We start from the raw sequence: 23,693 nt of genomic DNA, 5'->3' as shown, positions 1-23,693 counted from the left end.
TCTTATTTATAGTATATGTGTGGCATTCTGAAAAAACAAATGGTTGAATAAAACAATGACCCAAGACCTGTGGTGAACCCATTTTAATTTCATAGTATGAAGATACCTACAGTTTAGAATTTTGAAAGATGAATGTTTATGTAACACAAGATTATTCATTCTCTTAGTCCTGATTATAAGAAAACAATAACAACCGGGCCACAATGTTCATAGAATACATACATACATGTTTTTAAATAGTCTTAACTATCAGGTGGCCTTCCATTAAGTCTTGAAGTAAATATATATTTGGAGGGTTTGAAATCAAAATTTTCTGCTTTTGATAAAAATCAGAACTGACAGTATCCTAAAATAAACTAGATCTTCTCCTGATCCTGATCAAAGGGCTTCAGCTCTGCCTCATAGTCCAGCTCATTCTTGGCAAAAAAGGGAAACCAATTCAAAAAAATTACGGAAGTAATAAAGGGCTCTTTTGTACATTCATTATATTCACAGTGAGGGAAATTTTCTATACTGTTCATACCAGTATATTAAACATAAAATCATTAATTCCATACCTACCAGCTTTTTTAGTAAAAACTATACTAAAAATATCTGTCTCTATCTGTAAGTCTGATAAACATAAATTAGAGTAGATTGAATTCCATTGAGATACATTCTACATGTCATGACCAAACATTGCATTTTTTCCTAGAATACTAGGAGCCACAGTAAAGGAGTATCTTGAATAAGTCCCTCATGTTTAACCCACACTTAATCCTTTCAAGAAACACAAAATAGCTGCCATTCCAATGAGAGATCAAAGACCCTGAGAATTTACAGGACTTGTCCAAAGCCCCACAGCCACCTGTAAGTGATGGTTTTGTCGCACAGATCCAAGTCTCTGGCCTGAAAGTCAGCTTTGCTCCATTAAACAAAATACATCTTACCCCTCACTTTTTACTCCTTCGGGGCTTTTTCTTGAACTTCTCTTTCTGACAAGAGTCAAATCATCCATTCAAAGATCTCAAACAAGCTCGGCATTCTAAGGTAAACTGTCAGATCTCATTTGGTTCACATCATCCACCCCTTGTTTATTCTTCTTCCTCTAAATTCTTCCTTTTCCAAAATCGAGAGTTGAGAAAACAGGCTATTTCAATCACAACAAAAATGTTATATGCCATTTGACAAGAAGATATTTATATATTCATTGGTAGTGTTAAATATACACCAAGGTTATAAAAATAGTAGGGTGGTATAGCAAAATTCCTTAGTAAACCCCGTCTTTCTGAGAAGTCAAGTCAAATCCATGCTGGCTCTCTAATCCCTGTTTTTAGGAACCTATTTTAAAGTGCTTTTCCAATAATCCAACATTTTCTCAGGGATAATCCCAAGGGCAGGATAATCCTTAATGTTCCCTCTGTCAGTTCAGCCCCTTAGTCACAATCGCCAAAGCGTAAAATCACCTACAAGAAGCCAAACTGCCCATCACTACTTTTATCCAGGCTGGGATTTCCTTCCCTCCCTGGAACACCAGCTTGCCTGCTGTGCATCCACTTGAGGTTTAAAATAAGGAACATGTTACAAATCTTCTCTTCAAATTCTCTCCCATATTAAATTTTATGCTCTTAAAGAAATGCAGACTCAGTCTTGAATTTCTCACTATACTGAGACTCTCCAGTCTCTTAGGATTTCACATTGCCTACAGCCATTCAACATTTAGGGGAAAGAAAACTTCTCTATTTTCTATCACCAGAATGTGCCCATTCTTCCCTCACGAAGGTAATTGCATCCATTCCTCTCTACTAAACAATTCATCCCAAAGGCTGCAGTTAAAATCATGCTCACTCACCACTGTGGCTGTTATTTTTTTTCCCTAACCGTTTTTCAATTATGCACAATGTCATTTCATTCTGACTCTTACCACAGTCTATTCTTAGTTCTTTTGTCCTCCCTTTTCCTGCCTGTCTAGATCAGTGCAGCAAAGCCCCTCTTCATCTTCATCCACACGGTCCCATGGTATCTAGAGCAACCTCTTCATTTCACCTCACAACTGCATTTTCCTTAGTCAAAATTTTGACTTATTTACAATGCTGTTGTAATAGCGTTATATGGTGACGGCTGGTAGCTACTCTTGTAATGATCTGAGCATGACATGCACAGAAACTGAATCACTCTGTTGTACACCTGAAACTAATGTAACCTTGTGGGCCAACTATCCTCTTACTAAAAAGACTTATTAAAAAGACCAGCCTCTTTGGTGAAGAAATGTCATCTCCATTAATTATTCATTTTCATTTATCTGGGTTCAATATACTTTTTAAACAGAGAAAAGCAAAAAAAGAAACAATACACATCCAAGTATTTACACATGCGATCTGCCCTCCGAAATCTTGCAACAAAAATAACTTCATATGTAAATAAGATTTCACCCTTCAAAATAAAATATTTATTTTGCAACATGAAAGGAAATACTGTGGATCTCATATGATCATCATAAAAATATGTCCAATCATAGAAAAACAGCAAGTCATTTGTTCCAGCTCCTCAAAAATATTTTAATCGTGCAAAATCAATATAATGTACTCTAACATAATGCTAAAATGTTAACCAAGATGAAGTGGCTTTTATTCGTTTTACAGGATGTGTATTTGGCAATAGTTTTTAAAAATAATTACTCTAAAGGAACTCTAAATATATTATTTCAGAAACCATATTTTAAAATACAGCAGTCGGCAACAGAAACTATTGTTCTTTATACATTTTTGGCATAACACTGCCATACAATTATAGAATTATAAAACAAGTGTTTCATAGTACCATACAGATCCAGAAACTGGTTACAACTCCTACCACACACACATGGTATTGGTACTAACAGACATGCACAGCGTTCTGTAATTCATACTTCAGTAGAATACAGAGCACAGAAAAGACCCAGTGGCTGCTGGACAGTGAGAGCTTACATGGGAAGTAAACCACACATCTTTTTAGGAATCATACCCATTTTCCTGAAGTACCTAAAATACAAAGGACACTAGTTTCCAAAGTAAAATAGTGCCAGGACCCAGTTGGCCATCTATCTTCTTAGGTAATACTAATGAAAGGCCAATAGCTTATTCAGGAAAAGGGAGTAAATTGTCTTTTTATAAAAATGAAAATACATGTTTATCAAAGGATCAGCTAATGCTTTGCTCTCACTTCTTTCTCTTAATTTTAATGCCACACAATTAATATGATGTCAACTCTTTTATGGGAGTTTGTTACTTCATTTCTAGACAATCTTATTACCGAATCCTATCTCAGCCAGTCCCTCAGTTTAATTGGTTAGTAAAACCACCAACTATTGATAGACACTGGCAAAGAAATTAAACTTGGTACCTGATCATGTCTACTTCTACCCCCTCTACTGAAATGTTTCATTCTACCATGGAGTGGGTGGAAGTCATGGTTCAGATGAGAGTATTAATGGGATTCTGTTTGCACACCAATCCCTTATCTCCTAGGCAAAAATAACATAGAGCTAATTCTGAAATCACATCCGTACCATAAAGCTTTTATAGATCATTCCTCATCTGCTCCCAATAATTCTGTCACTTGTGCAAACTCATCATTGGTTTTATCTTTATTTCTGTAGAAAGTTTCTTGTTACTGTTTCTAATCTTTTGTTCCATTTGTGTTTTCCTTTTCTTCACCTGAAACTAAATTAGCCCCGAAAAAAATCAATGCCCATTTGACCAATGAGTACAGAACTTGAAAATATCTTAGGGTCAAGATTATTATATAACTAATCTCTCTGTAATGTAAATGTAAACTGTTCCATAAACTCTGCTATAATTTAAAAATGAAAATATGATGAACTTCATAGCTTAAATATATTTTCATGAGGTTTCTGATTTTTTTTTTTAACAAGGTCTTCAAGCCTTACAAGTAGGCATCAATGTCTCTTCCCTTTCAGTTCATTTTTAAAATACAGAGTCATTTTATAAAAACTTTTTAGTATTTATCCTATGAAAGAACAACCCAAAAGAATTTTTGATTGAAGAACTGGGAGGAGGGGTAGGCAGAAATGGTATTCTGATGTTTCCCAAGATGGTTATAAAGATTCAGCTACGATTTACATAGGAGGTGTCCAATTGCTCATAATTTCCTAAACAACTACAAAATGGTAATAAATTATAATATAGTTTGTGAAAATCGATACCTATTAAAATTGTATTTGGAGTCCAAGTTATTCCACATTCTTCAGAAGTCAAGGATAGTGGGGCTCAACACCCTCGTGATTCCGAGGAAGCTCTGAGGACCCATCATGCCTTTGGAGAGACTGGAACTCAGTGCTGGCTCCACTGTACCAAGACGCCCACCTGATTCTTAGTCCCCATTCTCGATTCTACTTCCAGGCACAGTCTGAGCCATAAAACAAACACTTAATTGTATCCTCCACATGAAAACTTCAATTCAAGCAACAAACACATTAAGAAGCTATTTCCCACAAATAACTAAAATTAGTTATTTTTCCTGAACAGATCAGGAAAAAAAGCAGATGACAAAGAAGATTCTAATCTAGGAAAAAAAAGCAAAAACAGTGCTTTTTAAATGTTTCTAATAAGAAAATTAGTTTCAGATTCCTCTGACCATCTACTGGAGTTACACTTCTAAATAATTCTCTAATATATTTCCATTTTCTTCATCCATCTGCAGCAAAGAAAAGAGTGAAATACCGATAAATATTACTTGTAGTAACTGAGTAATGTTTAAAATGAAAATCATAGCATGTAGCAAAATCCAGCAAGAACATAAACAAGTGTACCAATGTAGTTAATCTTTCTTACTGTAAACAATTTCTGTCAAATAAATGACATTGTTGAACACTGTAGCAAGTACACTTCCTATGCTACTGTCACAAAGGGAAATTTCTCCAAAATGAAAAAGCACCAACGTAAATTCAGTAAAATAGTGATATTCATGGTTTGGAAAGTTCCTCACGGCAAGATTTTACAATGGAGTAAAAATCTAAACTTCTGAATGAGAACCATTTACATTAGTTAAGGCACATCTGGACACCTCCAGGCATTCATATTTATAACTATATCATTATTAACTTCAGTAATAAGGGATTTTTAAAAACACAGCCTGTCCCTGAACACAATCTGCTGGGTGGGCTGGATAACTAGAACAGGGAAGGAGGCACGGTAGTACTCACTGTCACTCTAGAGATTACCCCCACACAAATCTGTTCATGTCCTAAACACTACGAAAAAAGTCAAAAGAAGCCAATATATGTAACTGCTAATGTTCTAGATCCTACACTGACCCTGATTGACCCATACTCTGGAATTCTCTTGGTGGGAAACAAATTAGAAGTCTTCAAAACCATTCCTATAACAAAGGATCCCCACTCAGCCCAGACAGACATGAAAGACTCGTAGACGAAGCTACGTTCAAGTAAAATCAAGAATGTCCTTTTCTCAGGTTAGAAAATATAGCTTCTAGAAGAACCTCAATTATAGAAACACAAAGAACCTGGTTGATTTAGTTACTCAAGAGAGTATAAACTCAACCATAACTCTATTTTAAAGGGAAATTTAACTCTAACCAAATAGTCTCTATCAGTTCAACCAGTTTTGACCACTTGATATAGAGTTTACCTACTAAAATGGTTTTTTGAATAGTAACTCAGAACACTGGCACTGTTTTTCCTTTTTCACCAGATCATATTTTCACTCAGATTAAAACATAAAAGCTAGAAGCAAAGTAGATAATTCTATACAACAAAACATGAAACATAATGACAATGATAGCTGTTAAATGACATTTTCATACATTTATATTTTTAATACTTAGCAAAAAAAATCTTAGAACTTCTCTAGTAACTCCTGAGTTGTATATTTTATTTTCTACTTGAAGCTGAAAAAAGTAGTCTCAAAACCTAAATTCAAAATAAAACTATACAAAATAATTTTTGAACTGAGAACTAGACCTGATTTAGAGAAAGCAGACACATTTTCACTTCTATCATGATTCTTCTGAGTTCCTTATGAGATTGAGCATGAAACTGTATAATGATACAATATTCTTAATGTTATAAACTTCTCTCTACTGTACAGAAATATATCTTATATTATATATCACTTTACAGTATTTCAAAATACTTTCACATATATTATCCCCTTAGAGATATGAAAGCACAAAATATTAGAAATGTACTAGACTAACCAAGCGATATAACATCTATTTGCCATGAAATGCAATTTAATATTTTATCAATAGCCAATGTTTATATTCTCGCAATCCAAGGTGCAATAATAAAGTCTATATATTTGCAAAGATTCAATAATGTTTCTAGCTATTTGGCCATGCTTCACTGCATTTTTAAAACAGCTTCTTAATAAATTTCTGCAAGCATATGGTAGTTTTTCAAAATACAAAACATCAGCGTCAAACCCAGAGGGCTGTTTCATATTTAAGACCCACATAAATACGTATCTATAGATCTTATTTAAAAAACTATTAATTGTACAAAGTATTCTTTATAGAAAAAAAATTTTAGACACTCAGTTTTTATTTGCAAAAGGAATGACATCCCCTCACTTGTTCTCTACTGAAGAATTCTCTCATAAAATATTTGCAGATTAAATGGAGGAATCATACTGTTACATATGAATATGGATCTTAAAAATAATAATGGGAAAAGGCCACTGTTTTAAATGGAAGCCAGGCAGTTTTTCCCTTGAGACTAAATCTTCTCTAATTAATTGGCACAATCTAATCAAACCCCTAATTAGGAATAATATTCTAAAAGTTAAATTGTTGAATGAAATGTTTTACCTGTAAGGGCTCAGTTTCCAAGACATTCAGATTATATCCATTTATTTTTGTCTCTGTCCACTGTTTTTTTAAAATATTTTAATATCTGATCACAAATTTTTAGTATTATACACTTAGAAAGCAGTCTGAATGCTTTATCATGTATTCAGAATTGGTAAGATATTTTGAATTAATCATGTTCCTACAATTCAGTTCAATGTGACAACTACTCTCACCGTCTAACCCTGAAAACTGTTTATCATCTCTATGGGGACATTGCTACAAGCACCACAATAGAGGGTCCATACAAAAACGAAACTGAAATGCAAAAGCAGAATTGTTTCCCCAAATCTTTATGTTCACTTCACAAACAATAGAAAGCAAAAACTGGGATGTTATGGGAACCAAAAATGAGAAAATACTCTAGATTAATTGGAATATGATATACAAGTTGTTTCTAATATTTGTATTTAAAAAGTCAAGTTTGAGCAAATGTGATGTTTCATGTAAACTTCAAAGCAATAAAGTATTTCTAAAGGCATACTGTTGATATATTCTCTAGAAATCTTTGGCTGGAAATCCCCTGATCATAAAGGTAACAGAAGATGGTATGTTATGACTAACAAATAGAACATAATAAAAATTCTCTGGTGGTTAAAGTGAATCTAAAAGCACAAGAGATACAAAAAAGCCAATTCCGCTCTAAATGAAAGTGAATTTTTTTTCTATTAATTGCTTTAACTATTTGTACGCATGCTTTGAAGTTCTCAGCCCTGCATTTCTGATTATTTTCCGATTTGTAGTACTAATTAATAATAGTAGTAGAGGAAATAAAATTACTTCCTCTTAACCAGTATCAAAACATCAAGTGCTTGCTAAACCTGAGGATATGGAATTTCAAATCTATTCTCAATTTTGAGGTTTCACAACTTAGAGATACAACAAATTGTTTTTTTTTTTTAAAGATACTCTGGACTAAGTACTATTATTAATTTCATAGCCCACAGAACACTGAGATAGTCAAGGATTAGGGACCACTACCTTGTTGACAGCGTTAAGAAGCATGCCATTTAAAAATGAGTAATTTCTTTTCTTATTTTTTAATTCTTTAGTCATTTGCATTTAGACACAGGCACCAAATTTATATGGAACAGCCATAAAAGCAAAATCTTTCTCTTGGACTTTTGCATCAAAATTTGTTTTTAAGCATTTAACATAGAAAGACATTTTTATTATTTTAAGAAAGCAAATTCTTGATGATCGTACAGCTGAAAAGTGCCTTTCTGTTCCATTTAAATTTGAGTACAGGGGATCACCTGAACATACCCGAGAAACACACATGCTGGCTGACAAAGCTGGCCAGTGAGGGCAAGTGCAGAGAGAGGGAAACAGGCAAGGGCAGTGAGGACGCGAAATGGGCTGGGAGATTATAGCTCCCCAAGAACATAAATCTCACATACCAGAATTTAAAAATAAACATATTAAGGTGTTGTAATGACGAGTCCAAATTACTCTATGAATAGATCTGAAATGACCAAACTGTTTTTCCAGCTTAAGAAATAAATCCATAAATTGGCAAAAAGCATGGCAACAGAACGAAATTCGTCCCTTTGCTTTTCTTCATGTAGACTGTAATCTCCCAAGGAATTTATTTGGTACATGACATACTACATGATTATTCCCAGATACATTGAAAATCACTTCAAAGCAATCATTGGGTACAGAATTTGAAAAGTCACATCCTAAAAGCATTACAGAATACATTCGTTTATTGGGTCTTGCTTAAAACTTCTTACTAAAGATTAAATTCATTGTCATCCAAAATGAAAAACCAGCAAAAAAAGTTTTGGGAAATCAAAAACAGATGGGGAAAATTTGCAATGTGCCCTCCGCTCTTCAGGAGACCCTGTACAGTTCCTCCTCCCTTACCTAAGCTGGGGTGTGGGTTCTCTGATAATTCACTTTGATTGTCCATCATCGGGAGCATCAGCAGTTCCAGGATCTTCAGGGTCTTTGCTATGACTGTCGCCATCCTCCTCTTTTTCAGGAGAAGCTGTACTCTCCTTCTGCTCAGTGGGACTGGTGACTGTTTTTTCCAGTTCAGAATTTGAATTTTCGCCATTACTGTCCTCTGTGTTTCTCGGCTTGGTAGCTTCACCGCTGGGCTCTGCACTAGGCCTGTCTTTCTCCTCTCCTGGCCCTCCAGGTGCCGCTTTTTTTTCTTCGGCTGTTTTGCCATTTAAATGAACAGCTGAGGAGGAATTTTTGGAGTCCTTGGATTTTTTGTGCATAGAAGTTTGACTGATGTGACCGGAGGTGGGAGGGGCAGGCATCTTCTGGGCTTTGCCTCCCCCCTCTGACTGTTCTTTCCTCGGTGGCCCCCAGATAAAATTCTCTGAAGGCGTGTAATGTTTCTGGGCGAACCGCAGGAGCTTTCTCCTCTCTCTCCTGTCTCTAATTGTATAAACAAAATACTCCAGAGCACTCTGTTTAATATTGGGAATAGTATTTTCCACAAGGGCTTCATGAAGAATAAATTTTACAAGAGGAGATTTAAAACTTTCATATCCAAGCTCACCAAGGCTTTTAAGAATACGAGTGATTCGTAAATAGTTGTGCTGGGACCTGAAAGAGAGGATTGAATAAAATGTGTGTGTTGGTGGGGGGTGGGGGGGGAAGGTGGAAATCAGGTGAAGAAAAGCAGGGAAATGAAAACTATTGGAAAAATATTTTTTAACTGAACAATGACTTTACCGAAAGTCCTATCACACACCATTGGAAGAATAAATTAGAAGTTATTAAAACCTTATACTTCAATGTAATGGCAATCTATGCAATATTAAAATATGTAATATAAATTCCCCCTGTTACTTTAATTCTTCATGTTTGAGAAATATTTAGATCTAAAATATATTCCCACTGATGTTGAGCTGTTGTTTCCTAAGCACACTGAGGATGTGGTCTACTAGGGCATTTATCCGCAACGTAGTGAGGAGCAAGGGCTTTGGGGACACACCTGAGCTTGCACCATGGTTCTACCCCCCACAGCTACATGAGGTTATGGTATCTCTCTCTGACTCCATATCCTTATCTACAAAATAAGCGAAATGGCCCTTCCCTTACTGGACTGTTAGAAGAATCAAGTAAGTTGAGACCTATGCAGAGCACGTAGGACTCAAAAAAAATTAGAAATTATTTAAAATTCATATTGTGATTGTTATTATTTAAATGTGGTACTCAGAGCCACCTATGTGTACCTTTCCCAATTTAATCACCTAATAGTCTTCCGTCCATGGCCTCTGTCTCCTTTTTCCTAGAGAATTTTAAATTTTGCTTCTAATGGCAAGGACTCCAAAGATGCCTTTTTCCCCACACTGCACAAACTTCTTCACTGTCCCCAAACCAAAGCTGTTATCAGATGAAGGCTTTCCAAGCCTCTCTCTCACAATTCATAACATATTTACCCTACGTCACTGGGCAACAGTTGCCTTATTACAAATAACTGGCTGCCTCCTCAAGGCTTCTTCTGCTGCACGGATGATTCAAGCATCATCAACAGCCTGGGATTGATATACCCTCTACTGACACACAACCATACCCACCACTTATTTCTAACTTCCGAAAACCTGTGTTTTTGTTTGTTTGTTTGTTTGTTTAAAGATTTTATTTATTTATTTGACAGAGATCACAAGTAAGCAGAGAAGCAGGCAGAGAGAGAGGAGGAAGCAGGCTCCCCTCCGAGCAGAGAGCCCGATGTGGGGCTCAATCCCACAACCCTGGGATCATGACCTGAGCCCAAGGCAGAGGCTTTAACCCACTGAGCGACCCAGGCGCCCCCCGAAAACCTGTTTTATACACCAGACACTGAACTTTATACAAGCAATGCATACACCTGCTTTCGTTTCCAAAAGTATTTGCAATATTTCACTTAGGAAGAACTAGTAAATTATCTGGGAAAAGTGAAGAAGGATGTGGAATTACCTGAGGGACACAAGGGGATGGTTCCACAGTTTCACATGTTAGTAAGAAAGTTTGTCTAGACAAAACAAAAACCTTAATGATTCAGGCTAGCCAAACCTTGGAAAAGACAAGCACAGCAGTTTTATCATCCCCATTCTCCTGGATGTTGACCACAAAAGTGTTATCCTAATATTCGACTCTTTGAGGCCAAAGGGTAAAACACAGCAGGTATGTTTCAGTCTTAAGAATCGGTATTTTTCAATAGTTAGGAAGTAAAAATCTTCTAAGGCAAGATTAATTTGAACGAGGTTAAGACAGTGTGCCATTAACAGCAGAAACGACTTAGTGTTAGGTTAGTATGGAGTTTCTATTCCCCCAAAATTTAGGGATAAAATCCTTGAGCAATATCTGCTTCTATAAACCTGAGAGAGAAATGCGTGGAAAATTGGGAGGAATATTTCTTTTTAAAAATCCCAAAGATGAGTTACATGATTCAACAAAATGTACTCTATTGCAACAAAATGTACTCTATTGCAACCAAAATGTACAGCTCAATTGCACATATCTAGTCCTAGACGAAGGGCCAAGATGGGATTTCTGTACACATTTACCCATATCTATACAGTCTCTGATTTAAAATATTTACGTAACAGTAGAAAAGGACAAAAACTTGGGTTGAAGAGAACAAAAATGAAGATTATGGAACAGAAGTATACAAGAAAGAAACTGAGTGTTTCAGTTATGAATTGAAATAAATATGACAAAGAAAGACAAAACAGAAGAGAGAAGAAAGCAGATAAAACCCTTTTAATGTTGTGAGCAGTCTTTGGAGGTGCACAGCAGCTAAAAGAGAGAAGGTGGGCTTCCCAAAAGAAGTAAGGATGGTAAAAGGACTGCAGGTGTCAGGAAGACCATGTAGGTGAAGAAAGAACACACAGGAGGTAGAAAATAAAATAAAAGTGAGAAGCAATTCCAGGGTCTAAAGTAGACTCCATAATCTAAGGATTTTTATCCTTATCCTTTAGTTAAATTTGTAAATTTAATTTACAAATAAAATTGGAAATACATCTGAGTGGTTGGTCTACATATCTGTACTCCCATGTTTGGAAATATTTCAGTTCTTTTAGTCATGGTCACTTGTTCACTAAACGTTACTTCATTTCACTTTCATTCAATACTTTTTTTTCTGCTGGGCTACTATAAATATATTGAGTTTCCTGCCTACTCTAAGAAACTCAAGATGTCACACGGATTAAAACACAAATAAAAGCTCTGTGCAATACCCAGGGAAAGGAAAATGAGAGACAGTGGGTGGTGGAGAGAAAAGGATCTGAATGGGGCAAGGGAATCTGATGGTTAATTCAGGATCCCTTCCCCTGACCTAAGCCAGGAGATCATTTTAATTAAAACCTTCAGAAGGGATCTATTTCCAACTATCAGTTAGAGAATCAGAAAATAAAACCCCAAGGAGGATTTAAGCTGGCAAATGTCTTTTGTTCATTGTTTGTTCGTTCGACAAACATATACTAAATGAGATTGCTATTCCAAGCAGAAACAAGAAGCTGAGGATGGCGATTCTCTACAATGATGCTCTGCTGCTCTCCTTCACGTCAGTAGGCTACTTGCTGATAGCGTTCGTTGACAGTATGACAGAAGGCCTTAGAAACTCTGTCCAGAGACAGCTATCCACATTGCTTAGGCAAAAGCATATATGCTTCTGCTCTAAGTGTCCTAAATAAATCAAATTTAACTTGAGTTATGAGTTACTGGATCTTGTCCTCAGGATCATAAAACTTTATGCCTATATCTTCGGTGTTTTAGTACAAGCTACCATTTTAATAGTGTTGACTATGACTAATAAAGTAAAAAGAAGGCTTAAACATTAATACTTATACTGATTTTAGCAAAGCAAGATGAAAGTTCTGGAAAACACCAAAAAATTCAGTTAACTGATGCTTAAAACTGTTGGGCAAAGAAAAATTTCTTAGGTTACTTTTTTTTTTCCCCTTGGTATTTGCCCAGCTCAGCTAATTACAATGTGCTAAAAAAAAAAAAAAAAAAACTTTAAAAAATGCTTTAAAGTTGTTGGTTTTATGGTCCAACATTCATAAGTCACCCTATAATTAAAAAGAAAATAAATCATTTTGCATACAAAGAAAATAATAAGAAAAATAAACTTTGGGTATAAGTATTAATGAAAGTTATAAATATCCAGGCAAAAGAATACAGTAAATCAATTCCAAATAAACTATATTAAAATTTCCTTCACGGGTTTTAGGATTTAGTAAGCAAAAGTGGGCTTTTGTTTTTTACCCAAATAATGAAGATTCTAATTTTCCCTCTTTTTTAGTAATGTACAGACATATTTCAGTCTTTTTGTTATTGTTGTTATGTTAGTCACCATACAGTACATCACTAATTTTTGATGTAGTGTTCCACGATTAATCGTTTGTGTACAACACCCAGTGTTCCATGCAATCCATGCCCTCCTTAATACCCAACACCAGGCTCAACTGGTCCCCCACCGCCCTCCCCTCTAAAACTCTCAGTTTGCTTCCGAGAGGGCACAGTCTCTCATGGTTCTTCTCCCTCTCTGATTCCCCCTCCTTCACTTTCCCCTTCCAGTCTACAAAATGATTTTTATATGTCATAGTCTTAATTTATGGATTTAATCTAAGAAGGTACCATGCCCGACGAACACTCACAACTTAGCAGAGGAGATGTGGAAAGCTGTATACAAGAAATGGGTATGAGTGCCAGGAACCATGATATAAAGAGGGAGAGAGACCCCACGTGGCCTGGGCAGTAGAGAGGTTTCAGGAAAAAACAGCTCTGAAGAGGAATGGCCTTATTCCGACCTGAAATGTCATTCTTTCTTGTTGTTTTGTTGTGCTTTAGAAGACAGAGCAAGGAATAAAATGCATTTCAGACTAGCTTTTGAATTCAAATTTCTGGTCCATCTACTAGTTGTTACTATGCTCTATACAGAAAACTCCAATCCAGAAAAAATAACATGCTGGCCCCTGATATACTCCAGGGCTTTACTTACTCATTCAGATGCTGAAACCTTTCCTGCCAGTTAACAGCCCGAGCAACATTTCCAGTTTTATCAACCAGTTTTATTCCAAAAAATTCTAACATCATCTTATAAGCCAGGAGGAATCTTTTAATTGCTTCTTTTGTTTTTTTGAATTCCTAAGGGGGCAAAAAAGTCAGCTGAAATGATTCAGTAGTTACCAGGACAATAAAAGAACAATATTATTTGAGCCATCTCCTATAAAATGAAATGAGCTTGCATTACCTCAATTTCATATGTAGTTAATTCTTTAGCATAAAAGTTCAAGCCTTGTTCTCTCAGGGGGAAAAGCCTATTTTTTAGAAAAATAATATTGTTATATTAATGTTATCTGGAAAACATACATGATTAAATAGGACATGGTTCAAGATACAGAAATGTAACTGACCATTGAATATAAGTGTGGTTGTGCTCCAGCTTTTCATAATCTCCTTTCCACTTATTTAGAACTTCTTCAATGTAAACACCTAGGTAGTAAATATTTAGAAGATGAGCCAGACATTTAAGAGAATGTTGAAGGCATTTTAACTTTTAACCACTTAATCTTTATATTAAAACCTTTGAAATTTAATAATAGCACACAAAAGTTATGCCAAGGAGAATATCCTATGCCATATACTCAGTTATGTAATAGGCCTAATTTTTCAAAATTCTATGGTACCTTGAATTACATAAAGTTCTATCCAACAGTGTTACTCTAAAGGAACTGACAAACTATGTCACTTATTTTATAAATAAAGTTTTATTGGAACATACCCATGCACATTCATTTATTATTTTACACAACCACAGTAGAGTTGCAGAGGTGCAACAGAGACGACATGGCCCACACAGCTGAAAGTATTTCTTACTCATCCCTGGACAGAAAAAGTTTGCCAACCCTTGCCCTAGATGGTCCTAACTTCTTTAAACACAAGATGGGATCAAGATGAAATGTAGCCCAGGAAAAAGGAAAGGAATAAAAGAAAGGTGAGAGAAGAGAAAGAGAAGAAAAGCATGAAAAAGGAGAAGGAAAGGGAGGAAGGAAAAATAGAGAAAAAGGATCCATATTACACAAAGTATATATCATCCAGCTTAATCTTCACATAACTCTCCCAAACCAGTGCTACCATCCCCATTTTACTAACGAGGACATTGTATGATTTGTTCAAAGTCACACACTGACAAAATCATAAATCTAAAGGTAGAATACAGGTCTTTCTCATTCCAAAAACTAAGCCCTCTTCACCACATTCTACTGTTTCCCCATAAGAACCCATTACAGTTGACCCTTGAACAATATAAGTTTGAACTATTTTTGTAAGGATACAGTACATAATGCCTATCACATACCAAATACGTGTTAATCAACTATTTATACCTCTGGCAAAGCTTCCTGTCAATAGGAGGGTATTAGCAGTTAAGTTTTGGGGAAGTCAAAAGCTACACATGGATTTCTGACTACACAGGGGTTAGCACCTGTTACCCCTACACTGTTCAAGGGCCAATTGTAGAACAAAACCTTCCTGCTTCTCTAACTCTATCTAGATCCCCATAATTGACTATGTGGCCCATTTAATGAGTTTTACAGAAAAAAATACAACATATTTCTCCAAAAGCAACTCATCTTATTCTTGCTTTTACCAGATACCACCAGTTTATGGTAGAAGTCTACTCTTGGAAGGTTGAGTAAAAAGTTGTTTTTGAATCATACTCTTGGCCTTATCAGCATTTTTAAATCAATTATCCCTTCCAACTATCCCTCTTCCTGCTTAATAATTAAAATACATCATTGCAGGCTTATGCTTACTGGCAAGTGAATGTTTGTTGCAGGGGCGGGGGGAAGGATATGTGTACGTGTGAACATACTGGGGAAGAAATTGGGTGAGTTTATGTAACTTATATAATAAACTAGAATAACACTTTATGTGATCTCAGATAAAGCTTCTGACCCCTACCGACCCCATAAGATTTCAAAATAAGTTTTGTGGTAAAGATTACAAAAAATTAATGCAGTGCTTGAAGTTATTACTTTAAATTACTACCACAAAAAAAAAAATTCACTACTAGAAATACGAAAATAATCTAGCTAAATACTGTCATGTTCAATGTTTTTTAATATTTGAAGGCATTCCTTTAGGTAACTTTTATTAAATTCAAGTAGGAGTCAAATTAACAATCTATCATTGCATTTCTTCAAACGGTTTTCTTGTCCCAGGTTCTAAAAAAATTAATAATTTAACAAACACTATTTCAATTAGTAAATAAAGCAGTGTGCTTCTATCCTTAGTAAACACAACAGAGCATTTTTACCCAGAGGTTTCCTCCTTAATTAGAGCAGATTTTTGGGACACCAGAAAATTAATTAAAGACAAGCGGATCTGGCCATTGTGACAATGTTCTCCTGTCCAGACTCCCAACTGTCACATCTCTCAGTACACAGTGCAGGAATTCCTCCTCCCAGCACTCCTCCCAGTCTTTAGATAGCCTTCCTCCAGTTAGTTTACCAAAGAATGTAGTCCTGCTACTTGGAAAGCTTTGCAATCTCTGACCCTCATTCCCTGACCCACATGGCTGTGGATCTGGCTCAGTTTCCACTAAGAAAAAAGAGCAGAAGCCAGGGCCATCTGGTCACCTCAAAGAGACAAGGGCGAGAAGGAGAGAAGCCAACTTTGCTGGTTTAACCTGGATAAAATTAGGATGCTCATCATGTACCACAGCACGAAGCCTCAGTGAAATATGCATATTACCATAACAGATGCATCCCCTCCTTATAGGGGGAGAATCATAGAAAAGATTCTATGAGGACAGCTGTACACTTGCAAAGGAGGAAGCAGTTTACTCAGCAGAGATGAATGGAGATCTACCATCTTTGGAGTTCCCTTCCTAGAGTATCAGAACACTGCACTGGGACTGCTGGAGCTCCTTGAATTAGAATTAGAATTAGATAATTCTAATAATTATCTAATAATTCTAATATAACCATTACTCTTCGGCTATGTTCTAAATAATTTGGAGGTATGGTGTGGTGAAAAGAATACTGGCCCCAGTGACCAGACAAGTCAGTCATCCAAGCTTTAAGACCTAGTGACCTCATCTTTAAAATGAGAAAGATTAATTTGATCCCCTATAACACTTCTTAGTAACCTAATATTCTTTGACTCTCTGAATTTATGAATCTCATCTCTTTGCTTCTCATAGAAGTGGCCCCCACTAACACTATCATGGCCCCCACCATGAACAAGTGGTGGAAAGGTATTGCTAATTCACAGTTATTCCTCCAGAAATTGCCAAACGGATGTTCACAACTCTAGAGTTCAGGACTTTGGGGACACATTAGCCTATAGAGCAAAGTAAAGCCAGTCAATGAATAAATGCATTAAGAAGGTACCGACCACACAATAAACAAAGAACAAGTAAGCATATGTTATTATTTAAAGTTTGCTTTTTACCAGGGTAGCAGATTACTTACCATCTGGCTTAAATGGAATTTTATTCTTATAAAAACGAAGATTACTCAAGTCATTTTGATATCGGATATCTTTGAAGTTCTGCTAAAAGAAAAAAATAAGTCAATTTCCAGCATATGGACACAGAAAAAAGGCACAAGGACCCTTCTTGCATGTTTGCTTACTAGCAGTACAAAATAAGAAAAACAGAGAAGGGAAATATTTTATGTTTTAGAGAAAAATGTTCTATACTCTTACTGGGTACTGATGTCGATATTTGTACAGGTCCCTCGCAGCATAAAAACTTCTCTTTGGTTTGGTAGTTGCTTCAGTGGAATCACCACCCTAAAATAAAAAGTGAAATTCCATTTACATGGTGAAGGAAAATAATCTGAGAAATTTCTAGAACACTTAAAATAATGAACACCCATAACGAAAGCCTGAAAAGTATCAAGCTGTTCAGTATAATGACAGTATTAGAAATTTTCTTTTAATGATGCTTACTACAACATCTTTTGGCATTCTATTTGCCTGATTTGAACCCAATAACATTTGTCCCAAGGCGTTTTACTGAATAGAAAAACTTTATTATTCACCAAGAACTATAGAGGCCAAATGTTCTAGATCAATATTCATCAGAAACAGAACTCAAAATGAATTTAAGACATTTACTTTACCAGAGGTCACACAAATGATTCTGACAAAATTTTAGAATATATAATACTAGAAAATTGTTAAGATAATAAATCAATTCTACAAAGAAAATTGTCACTAACTGCAACATTTAGCTGTACTTAGAAGGAAAACACAACTTATGAAATGAAAAGTGGATTTTTAAAACAAATTAAATAGCTTTCTAAATTCCATCCTTCGTAGCACCATAACAAGTACACACAGGCATGTATAATCTGTGACTCCAGTGATAACACAAGGTGACATAAATCAGCAAATTTAAAATATATATACACAGAGTAGTAAAAGCTCTCAAATGAAATGAACTTCAGATCGTAGTAACTTATATATGGTAGTTTATTCATACTATTTAAATTCTAAAAATTTTCAACACCGTGAATAATTTTTAAGATGTATGATATGGGTCAACGTAATCAGTTTCGTTTCTCTAACCAAGCCTACTATTAGAATGTCTAAGGGAGTGCCTCGTGTCCTGCGATAATCAGGACAGTAAGACAGATGATAACGATGAAACAGAAGACAAAGTTTAGGTCTGAATATTCATTAAGAGCTTCACCCCCTCCCAATCCCTTTCTCATCACCCTCCACCCCCATCTGTGTTGACAGATTAGCATCCTCCAAGCAATTTTCGCACCTTTTGAAGTGGTGTGATTCTCACTATTACTACAAGTATAGAGATACTTACTTTAACACCAAATTCTCCGATGTTTAACATTAGCTACTCTGTCATGTTACATAAGCAAGGAAAGCTTAAATTCTGGTCCTTGCCACACGTTTCAAAATAGCTCTGCCTAGCAAGTTTCTGAATCTATTTAGCCTGAGCTACAATCATATGAATCATCATCCTACATTTGTATAGAAAGCACTTTTCCATTTACAAAGCGCTTACATATATATTATTTCATTTGATTCTTAGGACACACCTGGATGGCAGGTATTAGTGTTTCCAGCTTAGAAACAAGGTAGCCTGTGCTTAGAGAAGTTGAACAAGGCCCCAAAGCTCAGTGAGAGCATAGAACTGGAATCCCAGGCTTGGGGCTGCAAGTCCAGCTAATTAGGCATGAAGCCATTTCAGCTCCACTAAAAGTGAAGGAGCACGATAGGAACCTTGGTACAATGTCAACAGCCCAAGACTTGGATTGTCTTAACTCTGCTACTTATTTGTGAGGCATTAAGCCAACCACTTAACTGAATCTTGGTTTCATCTTCTGTGAAACAAAGATAATGAGTCATGCCCTTACCTATTTCCCAGGATTATCGTGAGAATGACTGCATCCTCCAACCTCTAAATGTACCAACCTGCAAGTATCTGACCTGTTCCTCAACTTCTGCTCCTTTTGGAATCTCTATCCTGTGCCTTTCACCTGCTCAGCCAAGGATTCTGTTCCTTAATATATTCATTGTTCCTATTTCCTGCATCATCAAAATTTCCCTCTCTTCTGGATCATTCCTCTCAGCAGACAAACATGCTGTAGTATCTCTAATTATAAACGTACACAACATTCCTTGCCAAATCCCCCTCAAAAGCAGCTCCACAGCTCTGCTCCCTATTACAGTAAAATATCACCAAAGAATTGTACATACCCCCTATCTTCTCCTCCTCTTCTCCCATGACCCACCACAATCAGGCTTTCATCCTCAGCATTCCATCTAAACAGCTCTTTCAACATCACTAACAAATCTCCATCTTTACCAAACCATATCTCAGTGCTCAACTCGGGCATCTTCCCAGCAGTGCTGGCCAGTTCAATGCCTCCCTCCTTCCTGAAACACTGTCAGGAGCCACACCTCTTCTGGGTTCTTCCAATCTCATTGGTTCCCCTTGTCACACTTCTCTTTGGCTCCTCCTCCCCTTCATATGTTCTAAATAGAGGAGCTTGGTTCTTATTTCTCATTACTCCTTAATGACCACTTATCTGCCAGGACTTCGTACATCACCATTCATATAAGTTGATGACTGCAGTCCTGGACTAAGGCTCCATCCATGGATATGTTAAGAATTCCACTTGGATGTCTAATAGGATATAAAATTGAAGAGAATTCTTGACTTAACCTCTGATGATGCTTTTTCCCCAGACTTGGTGATTGTTAATGTCACCATCACTTGTCAAATCTTCACTTGAACTAAGAATGAAGGCAATGAGGGAGGTGAGAAGTAGTCAGACCGGGATGGATCCTAAAGGTAGGTCTAGTAGTACTCGCAAATGACTACCAGGAGGGGCAACAAATGGAGCTGACAGTCAAAAAGCAACATTAAAAAGGAGATTTTTTTTTTTAGGGAAGTTAAATGGTGACAGTAACAAGAAAAATAAATCATTAAAGGGGAAAAGGGAGGTCTGCTGTGGTCTACCATTTCTGTCACAACTAGCTGACTGAAACATTAATTATCCAATTGTTTTCTATAGATGGACCTAGTTAGCGGGACTGAATCTAAGCTGGCGTTTTTTGATATCCCAAACTTCTCTGAGACGGTTACTTAATTGGGAGACAAGAGAATGGGAAAAACTGGCGTACAGCCTCTAATACTTTGGGAGGGGGCTGCTGAATTCACAATGCAAAATGACCCATCAGCAAACCAGCAAACCCCAAACAAGGGGTCAGAGAGCTAGTCCCAATTCCAACAGGTTAAAGGTTCTACATTAGTTACAAACATACTTGGGTCTGTATCATTCATTCTCTCCTGAATGTTCTTGGGCAAGCTCCTCATACTCTCTAAACCTCAGTTTTGTCTCAAATGGGGAAGAAAACAGCAACTTCCTCCCAACCCCCGAAACTGCAGGTGACTGAAATAACATATTTAGCGTACAGCCTGCCCTGGGACTTTGCTTCCTCCTGACCTACACAGAAATGATCGTCCAGATTTATAAAGCAGCCTTAGCTGTAATATTTAGGTTCTCCAGCCAAGCACCCTGTGGTCATATTTGACTTGGGGCTCCATTTTTTTTTCCACTCTCATTCCTCCACAGCTGATAAAGAGGAGGGCCTAATGCAGAACCACAAACCTTTAATACCTCCAGGGCACGCACTTCTTTTAGAGGGCTGCTTATACAATTCCTCCTTTTTAGTTTTCCGAATTATTTTCAGTCTGTCAGAGGTTAAAAGGGATAGTGATCCCTTTACTAACCTCTCCTCCAAATGATATTAGGCAAATGATTTAAGCCCAGTTGGAGCAACAAGTCTCTGGGTGGTACAAGAGTTTTGAAGAATGCCCTGAACTCCTCAGTTGAAAGGCCTTACTTAGGGTAAGAATTGTGGCATTTTAACTTCGGTTGGGGACCTTCCACAATACTTGAATGGCTGTAGACCCTCGTACAGAGGAGAATGCTCGCTGCTCCTTAGTTGCAGTGCCTCCCTATTCTGGGTAATTTTTACCAATAACACGCACTAGACCAGTTTTCACAATCCTCTATTTTTAGACAGGTTCCTCCCACCCCACCTTCGCAGCACCCAGCTGCGCTGCAGAGGCAAAGAAAACACCCATTCAAGTTGGGTTCTGCCGTGAGGGACTTCCTTGTCGCGCCCGCGGTCAGGCCCCAGGCCAGCAGGGGACGGCTCCGGCGCTCCGGGCCACGGCAGGCCCCCCCGCGTCCGCGGGGCAGCGGGACGGCCGCCGGCGCGGAGGGGTCTGGCCGCGGAGGACCAGCGGCCGCCGGCGCCCCGGACCCCTGTACGCGGGGGCGCTCGGCGCTTGCCCCTGTCCCCGGCGACGTCCTTCCTCAAGGGGCAGGGGCGCCCTGGCCCAGCCCGAGGCCACCGCGGGGCCGCGTACCTGCTCGGCGCCCGCCGCCTCGGCGTCTTCGTCCGGCTCGGGGCCGGCGCGGGGCCGCCCGCCGACTCGCTCCGGGGGCTGCGCAGGCTGCTCGGGCTCCTGCCCCGGGCCCTCGCCGCCGCCACCCGGCCCCGGCTCCTCGGGCTCGGGCTCCGAGTCCGTCTGCCAGGTGGAGTCGCAGTCCTCCACGGTGGTGGGCTCGCGGAAGCTGACCCCGCCGAGCAGGTTGCCCATTGAAGAGGCGGCGGCGGGCGCGGGACTGCGGGGCTGCGGGGCGCGGGACGGGGCACTGGGCGCGGGCTGCGGCAGGCACGCTAGGGCCCGGGCATGGCCTCGGCGAGGGCGCTGGGCGGCAGCCTCGGCCCGCCCGCCGCCGCACTGCCTCAGCGCGGCGAGCGGCAGACAGGCACACTCGCGGGGAGGAGCCGGCGGCCCCGGGACCGCCGCCGCCAACGCTTGAACCCGCCCATCTGGTTCCTTCTCCTCCCCACCCGCGGGAGCCGGCGCCGGCCGGGAGCCCCGGGGAGCGAACTGCCGCCGCTGCCCGCGCCCGCGGCCTCAGCGCCGCCGGCCCCGGCTCCGGGGCCACACCTCGCTGCCCGCTTTCCACCCCGGAAGGCCTGCCTCCGCCTGGCCTTGGACGTGTCCTGGGGAGGTTCGGGGTCGGCTGCTCACCCGCCCCTCTCCACCCCTACTCCGGGCAGGACCGCGGGCCTGGGGCCCCTCCCGGCGGAGCGGGAAGAGTGGTCCCGCCCAGCCCTGGGCGCCGGGGGCTGGGTGGACGGGCTGTCGAAGGCGCTGTCACAGCCCGCGGGGAGTCCCGTCCACACCCCCTCCTCCTCTCTTGGCTGGTCCGGGAGAAAGATGAATGAGCCACAGCAGAAGACGACAAAAGCTAATGGTGACCGGGCACCACAAGAACAGAAAATCCAAGCTACCAGGACTATGTATTTAGGCCAGCCACCCAGAGTCCCCATGGACGAGATGGAGTCAAAGCTCTGTCAGCTCATCTGATGACCAAATATCTCTTGAAACAAAAGGACCAATAACAGCTAGACTTCCCCACTGATCTGTGGAAGGTCTTACTATCACCCACTCTACATCCATGCCCTGAGTAGAAGAAAACCTCAGAACTGTAGCCCTCTTGGTCTGTTCCAGAAATGAAAGGAGGAGAGAAAACGTGTTACAGAAATAAAGATAAAAATAGCATGATCAAATAAGGAGCCCAGAGCAAAATGGCCATTGTAAACTTTGTGTTACGACCTTTTACCAGGAAGGAAAGCCTCTTGAAAGCAGTCATGTCTGTATGTATGCCAGAACTTGGTAGGGAGTCAGTAACATTTGTTGAATGGGAACTGAGAAAATAGGTTAGATAAATAAGATAATATCTTATAAATTGGTGTACTTGAAATATGTAGTTTCTTCTAAAGTACTGCATGATAAAATAGGAGACTGAGTCAAGGCCAGTAGTTTATTTCTAGTGGAAGAATCAGGTGCACAGGGTGCCCAACCTACAGAGAAATCAAGATTGCCACTCTTCAAGCATGCTATAAGATATCTCAGCTGCGGCTCTGTCCCTAATCAGATTCTCACCTTGGACAGGTCGCATAGGTACTTTAGTCCTAAATTTCATCTGTAAAATACAACCAAATTTTATATCGGGGTCCTTCGCAGCTCTGACCTTCTGTGGTCCATGACTGCGAAAAGCTCTAAAACTAATAAATAATGGACACCAGATGCACAGAAAGACTTTTTTGATTATAATGGCTCAGTGAAGAAAAAATGGAGCAGCAGTAGAACACATGAATCCAACTGCTCATATCTGGGGATTTGGATTCATCTTTGGTTGGCAGAGAACCAGAGCACATTGCAGAAGTAAATGCTGTCCGTCCAGCCATAAGCATTCCAGACAGAGGGAGTCTAAGGATAGTTGCTATGCCCAGGTGCTCCATCAGTTGGTCTAGTTGTATGTAGATTGGAG

General features: G+C 38.9%; 1 protein-coding gene across 3 annotated transcripts; it reads right to left on the bottom strand.

Moving 5' to 3' along the window:
- Positions 1–296: 296 nt before the first annotated feature.
- On the bottom strand, positions 297–22,069 carry OGFRL1 (opioid growth factor receptor like 1). 3 transcript variants are annotated; one of them, XM_032340407.1, is made up of 7 exons: positions 21,713–22,069; positions 17,509–17,595; positions 17,274–17,355; positions 14,211–14,289; positions 14,048–14,114; positions 13,796–13,941; positions 297–9,411 (listed from the first exon to the last, which is right to left on the bottom strand). In XM_032340407.1, exons 1-7 carry the CDS (start codon positions 21,944–21,946, stop codon positions 8,745–8,747), a joined length of 1,362 nt encoding a protein of 453 aa, XP_032196298.1. In that variant the 5' UTR covers positions 21,947–22,069; the 3' UTR covers positions 297–8,744. The 3 variants fall into 3 exon arrangements, with proteins under 3 accessions (XP_032196298.1, XP_032196299.1, XP_032196300.1); XM_032340408.1 differs by having other exon boundaries at positions 17,274–17,352; XM_032340409.1 differs by lacking the exon at positions 21,713–22,069 and adding an exon at positions 19,997–21,672.
- Positions 22,070–23,693: the final 1,624 nt, after the last annotated feature.

Source organism: Mustela erminea, chromosome 4 (assembly GCF_009829155.1).
Source record: "Mustela erminea isolate mMusErm1 chromosome 4, mMusErm1.Pri, whole genome shotgun sequence".
Taxonomy (NCBI): Eukaryota; Metazoa; Chordata; class Mammalia; order Carnivora; family Mustelidae; genus Mustela; species Mustela erminea.
The sequence above is the reverse complement of the archived record's forward strand: the minus strand, read 5'-3'. Positions and strand labels throughout refer to the sequence as shown.